Here is a 12,227-nt window from a genome sequence, read left to right on the forward strand (position 1 = left end):
GTGTAATCAATTAGCTTACCGTATCTCGCGAGAAATCTAGAAATTTTAATTGACTCAATCAAAATACAGTATATGATTTGTTGACATGAAATGGTATCCTATACTATTAAACGAGCAATTTCTGTTTATATGTTTAGATGTTAGGATGTTTAGATGTTTATATGTTTGTATTTCACCGGATCTTGAAAACGGCTCTAACGATTTTCACGAGATTTTGAATATAGTAGGTTTATGGTATCAAAATTAGATTGCACTAGGTCTCATCCCTGGGAAAACTCGCTGTAGGATATGAAAAGGATAATTCATCCTTGGAAAAACAGATGATGATTTCGTCGTCTGTCAATAACAGAAGATGCTGTGCCTGTGTGGGAGATCATCTGTGTAATCATTCAAGCAGCTTACCGTATCTCGCGAGAAATATTATCTAGAAATTTTAATTGACTCAATCAAAATACAGTATATGATTTGTTGACATGACATGGTTTATCACTCTAGATTAGAGTATATCATAATATTCAAAGTTAATCATTATTTTACAGTTTAAAGTGATTAGTGAGTGTTATTTTGTTATTCAATTTGATTTGTAAACAATCTAAATTAGAACTTTTCTGTTTTTAAATATTTTGACTGCAAATTGGACCTAGATTCAAGTGTATGGAATATAACCTACTTCTTGGAATATTTATAGTGTATAAATCAGAATTCGGGGAAGAAACAGTTTTGGGCAGTGCCTGTTAGTCCTTCCACAATTATTTTAAAGAATTGAGTTATGTTTATCAATAAATAAATATCGAGCAAAGCTCGGTGCCCCGATATTTAATCAGTGAAATGTGATAGAAGACCTCTTTTACTTTTCTAAACTCCAAAAATTCTACTTCCTCACTTTAATTCATATTTTTCATTTTTTGGGGGGAAACCTTTTTTCTTTGGTGTATAACGCTTCATTTTACTGAATCCTGTCAAAGAAACTGTAGATGGAAACATAAATTTCACTGCATCGAGCCATCAGTTGTCACGTGAGTGCTTTACCGCAAATTAAATTTAATCTCTTTTGTTAGCCGAGTTGTGTCATCAGTGGTCTCACCACAAGGCTTAGTTTCACTATGAGTCTTCCAATCTCCCTAACACACACACTCAATCCCTCTTTCTCTCTCTTTCTCACTCTTCCTCTCCATCTCACATCGTTATCCTCATTATCACTTTTTCGTTTCGTCCTTTTTCTGTTCTCACACTGGTCTCATTCATTATTCTAATCCTCGTCATTTTGTTCTTCAATATTATTATAGTTACTGAATTTTTATTCATAATTATTATTCCCTCTAACGTTTTCGTTCTCTCTCTAGTGTTATTCCTATTCACGTTCCTGTCTTATCTGATTGCTCTTCTTCATACTGCAGCCTCAATGTCTCACCTATTATCAACTACAATATTGAAAATAATAAATTATGAATGAATACAATAATATTATGGAATTGTGATTTATCTTACTTTTTCAGCAAAAAATTTGGGTTTTCCATTGTTATGAGAAAAAATAATATCTTTTCGACATTTCTATCTTTATTGTTTCCTATCCCATTACATTCAATAATGTTTTCTTTTCCTGTTTCAATTTCTTCTTTTTCTTCGTTTCCTCCTCCTTCTTCTCCTCCTCCTCCTCCTCCTCATCATCCTCCTCCTTCTTCTTCTTCTTCTTCTTCTTCTTCTTCTTCTTCTTCTTCTTCCCCTTCTTCTTCTTCTTATTCTTCTTCTTCTTCTTCTTCTTCTTCTTCTTTTTTCATCTTCTCTCATTAGGCTACAAGGCTCTGTTTGCTGAAGTTCTCTCCAACACTTCTTCTCCTTCTTCCCACGCACACTAATCTTCTGTTCACTGTTTCACTTGTTCCCTCTTTTCTTCTCACTTTCTCTTCTCTCAATATTCTCTTCCTCTCATTCTCACTTTCTCTCTTTTCGATTCTCTTCAACCAACCTGTTGAAAAGACAAACTGTTCCCCACAAATAGACATTCATTAATTAAGACGAGAAGTAATTACTTCGAATGTGTAATTTGCACGCTTGGCCGAGTATCATTTATTTTCCAACAGTATAACTATATTCAAACTCTTTCCCCGTACAGTGATACAGATAATACATATTGTCAATAGAGATTCATATGAGTGTATATATATATATATATGACGGTCCTTGAAGGTTTGAATATCAACATCAATAATATTATAACTGTACTGTTTCAAAAACATACCATGTATTGCTGATGAAAATTTGTATATAAATTTAACGTTGTTCCATGGAGGTTTCTATATTTATATAATATATATAGTTTGGAAAGGAGAGGAATTTAACACCTTACAACAACAGTGCAAGCTAGCAGGATAAAAGTGATCCAAATACTTACTAAGTTATTCTCTTTCGAAATCAGGTTTCATGTATAAGGATGCTACATTAATGTGTAGCATCTACTGTACAAACTTCATTGACTTCAAACGTCAACTGATAATCTTGTTTGATAAAACGTGTAATTATCAAACCACCAATTCTCTTCGGATTATCATGAATGTAAGAATTCCAATGAATTGTATATCTTCATCATTTTGTATACTCTTAATCCTGAGACTCTTAGTTCTCAGATTAAGAGAATATTGAGAAATGATTATCTGATTATTATCACAGAACAAGTAAAATGAATGGGGAAGATCAAAAATGTCAACTATAGTGTGTGTGTGTGCGTGCGTGTGTGTGTGTGTGTGTGTGGTGTGTGTGTGTGTGTGTGTGTGTGTGTGGTGTGTGTGTGTGTGTGTGTTGTGTGTGTGTGTGTGTGTGTGTTGTGTGTGTGTGTGTGTGTGTGTGTGTGTGGTGTGTGTGTGTGTGGTGTGTGTGTGGTGTGTGTGTGTGTGTGTGTGTGGTGTGTGTGTGTGTGTGTGTGTGTGTGTGTGTGTGTGTGTGTGTTGTGTGTGTGTGTGTGTGTGGTGTGTGTGTGTGTTGTGTGTGTGTGTGTGTGTGTGTGTGTGTGTGTGTGTGTGTGTGTGTGTGTGTGTGTGTGTGTGTGTGTGTGTGTGTGTGTGTGTGTGTACACGATATCTCATCTCCCAATGTCGGAATGACTTGAAATTTGGAACTTAGGGTCCTTACACATACGGATCCGACACAAACAATTTCAATCAAATGCGATTCTAGATGGCGGCTAAAATGGCGAAAATGTTGTCAAAAACAAGGTTCTTCGTGATTTTCTCAAAAACAGCTCCAACGATTTTGATCAAATTCATACCTAAAATAGTCATTGATGAGCTCTATATACTGCCACAAGTCTTATATCTGTAAAAATTCCAAGAGCCCCACCCCATCTATGCAAAGTTTGATTTTAGATTTCCAATTATCAGGCTTCAGATACAATTCGAACGAAAAAAATCAAATGGAAAAGATTGAGTATGAAAATCTTTACAATGTTCAGTAACATTTTCACCTAAAATTGATAATAAGCTCTGAGAAAATGTGATTATTCAATTGCAAATCATTGCCGATTCTATTAAATCATTCACTATGAAGAGATAGCAGACCTCTTGTGTCTCCAGCGTATTGCCCTGTCACCAGCTGGCTCGAATCTTTGAATAGTAGACTTGAGATGCGCGGGAACACTAGCGTCAGGTGATCAATTTTCATTACGGCAAGGAAAGTTGTGTGAGTGCGCCACACCAGATTCTTAAATTATAAATAGACTGTTTGTGGATACTTAGTAAAATGAATAAACGATGGAGGATATGATTATATATATAGAGTTTCAGATATCATAGATATGAATAAATAGAGTTTAATTGAAATATAATTGAAATTAATATAATTGAAACTCTATTTATTCCAGGACATATTCTATTATATGAATGAGAAATTTTGAATATGATAATTGGTTTCAGGTAAAGAATAGTCTAAGGTATTTCATTCATTTCACTAATCCATGAAATAACTAATAAAATGAAAAGAGGATGAATAATATTATAATTGGAATAGATGAAGGATCAATAATATAAAATTTTTTCAAGAAAATGCTTTAGATGTTTTTAGAGGATGAATATATCTTGTTCATTATGAGAAGTATCAGGGACATTGTTGAAATGTTCACATTGAACATAATAATAACTTGATTGCTCTCCATTTATTTGTAGTGATGAAGTTGATCTCTGTCAACAAGAGAGGAATTGATTGATTTATTTATGCAGATCACAAATATGATCTATATATGCAGATATACAGGCTTATACGCAGATATATTCAACAAGTTGCAACATAGCAAACATGATCTGAGATATATGTGAACGCTTTAAATATTTTATTACACTTGAAGAGATATGTTACTCAGATAACTCTCATGAAATCTGAGCATTGTAAGGACATTCTCATAATATCATCTTAACCTCGGCACTTTTCAAGTCATCTTCGAGTGTACCTCGAGCATAGGTCATGGATGAATAACATCTCAAAGTATGCGTTAACCTCATCTTAAGCACGCCACACTCAAGAACTTGACTTGAGAACAGCCACTTGAGAACTTAATCACAGCAAACTTCACGGACAACCTGGCTGGTAGGGACGAAACTTTTCGTCACACCCTCGTATTTGTCGCCATCCTTGATTATTCAGTGTTCTCAGCCTCTCTGGTGACATTTATTTCAATCTGTAAGCATTCCTCATAGATGAAACCAATGCTTTCCATTCAACCAATACTGACAGTGTGATGTGAATGTCACCATAGATGTGACATCAGCCGACCCTAAAATTGTCAACTGTATGAATAAGTTGTGGACTTTGTCTCGTGCTTAGCGCACTCAGATGCTTCGCGGTTCGCCCATAAAATGGCGGAGCGAGCAGAAGTGCACAGTTGTGTTCAACTGTCCAAGTCGTTTGAAGTTTATTATAGTTCAACAATTTCAGAATTATTTCGAATGAGTATAACGTCTTGTGGTGACCATTTGCAGTGGGAACAGAGCTGCTCAGTCTCAAAAGAAAATTGTATTTCTAACTGAGATTCACTTCATACTGTCAGCATCGATTGAATGGAGGGCGTTGATATTGTTGAGAAGGGATGCTGAAAGTCCGAAGAAAGTCTCAGATTTACTTTATTGATTTGAGCTTTCAGCAATAGACTATTATTTCTGTAGATTGATGTATAAGATCCTTTTCACTGATGAAATAGTGGGAAATTGTAAGAGTTCGAGTGTAGGTGATGTAGTAAATATCAGTACAGTAGAGACTAAGTAGAGCAAAACATCAATAATCATTGATGAATCAAAGCTGAAACTGTAAAATAAAAGCTGAAGCTGTTTTCATCGAAACTAGTACCTATCTTGAATTGCCTCTCATGATATAGTAGTTGGGAAGCTTCAAGATTCCATTTGATTTATTGAATTCCTGAATTGGCTCTGGAAGTAATTTTGAATGAAACAGGAATGTTGCTATGACACAATAAATCAGAACTAGTAAACGAAAGAGGGAATCAATAGCATTTCGTTGAAAAATACTGTAGAAGTATACTCTTACTGTAGGAATTTGATAATGTGGAAGAATGTCCTGATATTTATTCATGAATTCATTTATCCATTCATACAATAAGTACATTATCAAAATGATAATAAAAAAATAATTAAATTATAGTGGATAAAAACAACTTTATATTGTAAAAACCAATGATCCACTGATACAATTTGAGATACTAGTTTTGGTTGTTAGACGATTATCAATCTCTAGTAAACTGGAGAACTTAATTTACTATAGATTGTTGATGCTACAATCGAAACTAGTCTTGAATTCCCTCCATAAATTAGTAGTTTCGAAAATATCAAATCGTCTCCATTCAGTATGTATATCTTTCACAACCATTAATTCTACAACAAAACTGAAATAGAAATAATAGTTTCTTTTAATACTGGTGATGAGTTATAACTGTTAAAGAATATATTATAGTATTCAAGGATTTTTCACAATAAAATACCGTACGCTATTTAGCACACATTCCTTTGATTGCTGCTTTTCTACTATTCTCTTATCTCTCTCTATCTCAAGAACAAATGTCTGAAACTGTCCAGCCCTAGAACGATCACATGACAACCATCCCTCACCCATCCCACCAATACAAACCTATAAACCTGTTATAGAATAAATTATATATATATATATATATATATATATATATATATATATATATATATATATATATATATATATAAACTCATGTTATTTTAATTATTCACTGCATAATGCTGTATAATGTTTAGTTTTAGTTTTGAGTGTCTTTTTTTGGTAGGAAGTTTAGAAACAACCCCTGTATTTTGTTCCGCAGTCTTTCCAATAGGTACTCAATATAAATGTTCATACCGAAGCACACTGCCAATTTATGATGACAGAATAGTTTGATATTCGAAAAAAGTCACTTGTTGCAAATCTTGAGATTTTACACTCAATACTAAAACTGGTGCAACAGTCGTAAGAGAATGCGTGAAATAGTTGAACTATACATAAATTGGAAGATAATGCTCTACAAGCTCGTAATTAGCACATTCTTGTCCCATCAATTGTTGAGAAGTTATAAGACTTGAAAGAGTGAAAAAATGGAAGAAAAACTGGTTTTTCGAGAATGCATCACTTTAGAACATAAATATCTCGAAAAGTATCGGATTTATCAAAAACCTTTACTTATAATCAGCACGGATTTTTTTCATCTATCGTTCAAAAATTATAAGGCCGAATAGATGAAAAAATTGGAGGCAGAAGTGTTTTTTCAAAAAATGTCTCACCTTCAAGAGCGGATATCTCAGAAACTATAAGAGATATGGAAAAAATATCGAGGTCAAGACTTGTTGGTGATTTTTTAAACTTCAATTTTGCATAGAAAACAAATGTTCATAAGATGCATAGTTTCCGAGTTATATGCGAAAAATGAGAAAATGGTACTTTCAAATCACCCCCACCCCTTTAGCACAGGGGGTAGGGGTGAGGACTTTTGATATGTTAATCCTCTAACTATCCTTAAAAGAGCTGTGAAGTTGAAAATTGTGTTCCAAACTTTTCCCTCTATAACTTTATTTGAGCATTCGTTGCCTGGACTATAGCTAGATAAAATTTCTCGCTGATTGATTATGATTACACAGCTGGAAATAATTCTGTCTCTCTCCCACACAGGCACACGCATCATCTGTTATCGAGAGACGACGAAATTATCATCTGTTTTCCAAGGATGGATTATCCTTTTAATGTCGTTCAGCGAGTTTCTCAAAGAATGAAACCTAGTGCAATCGAATCTTTATAATATCATAAACCTACTTGCTCGCTTAATATAATTGGATAATATAATATAAGATTCAGACTAATGATTAGATATTACATATTTTCTCTTGCAGTAGGAGACTCTCTCTATTTCTCAATGATACAAATTCAAAATGTTGTTTGCAAATGAACCCAGCATTATACTAATCATAATTGGACTCAGATAACTGATTAGATATTATAACTTGTAGTGAGAGACTCTCACTACATCTCAATGATACAAATCCAAAATACTGTTACAATTTCAAACTCAAATAAACCTTACACAATGATTCTCTGATGGTAATGCAGTGATTAAGCACTCATCACGAGCCTCGGAATGCTTTCAAATAATTTAATTATTAAATGTTCCAATCTGAGAATCTCTTTGAAGGTAGGTGTCTCATCTATCCTGTTCAAAGATATCTTCATAACATCCGCTTTATGATCTCTGATACCATTGTTCCATTTTGTACCCTCATTTCGCCTTTCTCATCATACCATGATTAAAATATGATTTCTCATACTTTGTGAAACTCTTTGAATAATTAGCGATACTGTCATTTGATATAAATTAGTGTATTACAAGCCAGTATATATTGTAACATACAAAAATAAATAGCTCTAATCTAATCTTCTAATCTCTAACATTCTCATGAAAATGAAAGCATTAATGAATTAGATATTCGTAAGTAAATGGATCAAAGCTGTTAATGAATGAAGAAATATTATTAGAAGGTTTCCAACCTCTGAAGGCATTAATTATTTTTTCAAATATTGAGTAAGCCTAGAGAAGGTTATTCATTTCCAATAAAACCAATTTATTGAATTGTGATACCATGCAAAGACTATCGTCTAGCCTCATTTTCATTGTTCATTCATCATTTTTACAAAAAAAAGAATAACACTGACTAGGAGAGAAAAACTAAGGATACTCCTTGTTCTATTTCTCTCCCAAGTTTAGATAACATTCTAAAAGTCTGGAATAGGGTTGATGAATATGAATATACTTTACTCTAGAATATGTTATCGTGTTCAATTAGATATTATCTCATTTTCTGACCTGAGAGATGCGAAAGCAGTGGGATTCTTGACGACCACTTTGCTGATGGGTGTGATGCGGTGATGGTAGGAAGAGTCCATCCGCTTGGCCGCCCTCGGCCAGGATGGGAAGTAGTCGCCAATGCTGTCGAACACCGACTCGTGAAAACCTCTCGCGTCTACTTCTGTAACACAAATAGAACCATTCCCAACTCATTTCTCATATCATGTCGAGTAAAATAACTCTTAAATGGGATAAATGACAATAATGGAATAAATACTTGAAAGAATAAGACGTTGATGTTGTCTGTACCACTATATTTCTTCAAAATACATTTTAATCACAGAGCCAGGTTTCATGACAACACCTGCCACATCTTCAGCTGAACTGATGTCTTTTATTTCAAACAAATAATATAGTGACAACATATCAACGTCTTATTCTTTCAATTATGAAGAAATACCGCAACATCTATTACCATACAATAAAATTATATGGATAAACACTTGTCAAATAGAAAGTATTTTATACGTAAACTGATCACGTTGACATAGGAAAATTCACTCGGAAATATATTTGGAATGGAAAAATTACATTCAGGAAGCTCGCTTGAAAGTTTCAAAAGCATTAGAGGTATCTTGTAGAAGACTGTCTTGTGGAATCTTTTCGCATCAATTTGTGTAACAGGAATAGACGAATTTTGAACTCAATTTACATAAAATGAAGTTTACTTCATTATTTTGAATTCGATCTCTAAAGTAGTCGAATTGGTATATTGGTATAGAGAAGATGAAAAACAATCACTCTCAAAAACTTTCTTCTCTTAGGTATCAGGAATAAGGCCTGCAACGTTTCATCCGACATTTTCAACCAACAGGCGAACAGTGTTCTGGAACAACCGACCTGCAAAAGCACTCAAACTACTGCACATGTCATTGTTTTATTGTGATCGAGATCATCGATTCTTCACAAATATTAGAACAAATCAATAATGAATTTAGGTGATTGTATGTGACGATTGAAAAAAAATAATATTGGAAATAACGAAACTTTTTGGCTCCTAAAAACTACTCCAAAGGACATCAGCTCAAGGAATAGGCTCAAACTTTTTTTGTGGCACACAACTTGTAATTTGCAAAGTTTGAAAACAAGTTGTGGACCAAGTTGTTGGGATGGGACACAATCACACACTGCCAACTCAACCTGAAACAAGGCACACACTTCTCCTGTCCTACTACAACCATGCATATAATATAACGCATACACAATGGTGTATTGCCAATTCAACCTGAACGAACACACCAAACTTGTGACTTGTGACACCTATGTATTGTGATGCAGAAAGTCTATAATATACTGCATGTGTACTGCCAACTCAACCTGAACCTAGACACCGAACTTTTGGCATGTGATATACGTGCATTGTGATGTAAATAGCTTGATATTATCACACAATACTGCTGACTGAGCCTGAACCAAGGCATAGAACTCCATTTCGGCTCCTCTTCTGTCTGTATAAAATGATAACATAGGACATACACAAGTTGCGCTCAGCGGTCAAATGGGAGTGATGCATGGCTCCCTTACACAAGTACACTGTTCACGTAATGACGTCATCACTGCCAGTCCCATTATTTGTCCCGCTCTCTCTCTCTGTCAAAGAGATAACGGTATATATGGGGGGCGATAGATCCGAACATCTATCTGGCCATTTATTTTTGAAAATAATTCGTCTACCATTGCTTAGAAGTTAACGTGTTGAGTGTGTTGATGTGGACGGAAGTCATTTCCAATATTATATTTTATAACCCAAATGATCATCACTATGTAAGTAGAAAAACATAGCCTAATCAAATTAATTTATCATTTGAAATGTTTATAATGTATTTCATTTCTATAATGAATTGAATTGCACAGATCATTTTGTTGTATGAGCTCTTGCATGGCACTGAAAGAATTTAGTATGAATTTATACAAGGTATGCCTGATGTGGAATAACAATACATTGAACTGTGAATATTCATCTATCAGAACTTATACGGTAGTGAAAAGTCATTGTTTCAACCACATATTAAAAACAACAACTCTTTAAAATGTGATCATCAATGATCAAATCTAATGTAATCATCCTATTATTGGGAAAAGTAGCATTGAATATATGGTTTTGTCACGGAACTTTTCGAATTATGGATGGAATAATTTATAGATTGAGCCATAGGATCTAAAGAACACGAAGATTCAATATAGATATTCATGTTGGGAGAGTTATTAAATTTGAAATTCTATATCTATCACCCACATTCTCTCTGTCATAAAAACAAATTCAGAAATGAAAAATCAAAACATTAGAATGTATGATTGAGACAGTGATCATTCATTGAAGATAATTCTTAATGAATGATTGATTGTACAATCATGGTTCTATCACAATCTTTTATTATCAATTAAAATGGAATTACAGGTTAGAAATCTGTATCTCATTAAGTAGGCTGATACGTTGTCATAATACAGCGTATTGTAGTGCTTTGCTTGAAGCATCCTTAGGATACTGTCGGAAATTTGAATTTCGCTCTTTCAGTCGGGGAACGTAATGTCGGCTGCTAGTGAGAGCGAAATGGCATCACTCGTGATGACGTCACGGACGTTCACTTTGTTACGTTCAATCTATGAGTGCCCAAACACATCCTGACCGCTGGGCGCAAGTAGCAGATTCCCATAGCATATCCTTCTGCTATGCAAGGGGAGTGGAATTGAAAGAGGAAGAAGAAGAAAAAAGGAGAAGAGAGAAAAATAAGTGAAAGACTACCTGTCCATTGTAATGCTGATTATCCCTAAATTTTCTGGACTAGAGGATTGTAAACTAGATTGAGAACACAAGCAGTAACATTTGTGAAGCGGAAGATAACCTGATACATTATGATACTGTGGCTCCACTCTTTGACATTCATCAGGATGGATCATGAACCAACGGATAGACGGCTGATCGCTGATAGTAGATCCAGTATGGATGCTAGCAAAGAAAGTGACAGAAATATCAATGAGCGAATGACTAATTAACGTATTCAACTCATGTTGACAGTACAAAGTGAATTTTACTAGACGTTAGCAAGGTGTTCACACCACTAATCATTACAAGGTGAGGCACAATTTTAATGAAGCAGCACTTCATCTTGTAAATTTCTATCCCTAATAAGCGAGTAACTGATGTTGATGTGTGTGATGGAAACTCACTAAATCGCGGATTATAAATCAGAGATTTGCTGAATCAGGAAATCGTGTATATTTGTGTCAATGCACATCTGTAGAGTTCACTGGATTCGAAGATGAAATTTATGCTTGAATTCACAAATTCATGGAGATCTCATTCGTATCAAGACAGACTGTCTACTTGTGTCAGTTTGATGCTTGGATTCATTCAGCTTCTATAAGTAGTTATAGAAGAAGTTCTATATTTATGGAATATAGTGATTGATAGAATTATTGAGTTATAAGCATTGTGAATAGCTTATCAGTTTTATGAATTACAATTCAAATTACAATGATGAATATTGTTATATAAATAGTGTAAATATAAATTCTGCCGAATCTGGAGGGAAACTGGGCATATGGATATAAAGAAAATGGCTTCTATTTATTCAATCCAATGTACAAAATACAACAATCATGATATAATTATATCATTGAAGGAAAAACTAGGCTGAGCCTGTACTATTTCTCTTCAAAAATTTTGATCAGAAGTTAATGTTGTCCAAAGGTTGAGGTTATGATATCACACACTGCTTCGTCACTTGATTTTCGGTCCAGGAATAATGATTAGGCTTCGAATAACTATCTCAGGAATCAAGAAATACTGCTTTGATAGTTTTATTGAGATATCAACGAGTATTTTGTTGGAACT

The 12,227-nt window shown here is 34.2% G+C and overlaps 1 protein-coding gene across 1 annotated transcript in view; it reads right to left on the minus strand.

Moving 5' to 3' along the window:
* Positions 1 to 12,227, minus strand: part of LOC111057907 — a 191,564-nt gene that overhangs the window by 21,135 nt on the left and 158,202 nt on the right. The window contains exon 3 of the mRNA XM_039432792.1: positions 8,351 to 8,513. Coding sequence (XP_039288726.1) covers positions 8,351 to 8,513 — 163 coding nt within the window. The remainder of the gene's footprint in view (positions 1 to 8,350; positions 8,514 to 12,227) is intronic.

Source organism: Nilaparvata lugens, chromosome 7 (genome assembly GCF_014356525.2).
Source record: "Nilaparvata lugens isolate BPH chromosome 7, ASM1435652v1, whole genome shotgun sequence".
NCBI lineage: Eukaryota > Metazoa > Arthropoda > Insecta > Hemiptera > Delphacidae > Nilaparvata > Nilaparvata lugens.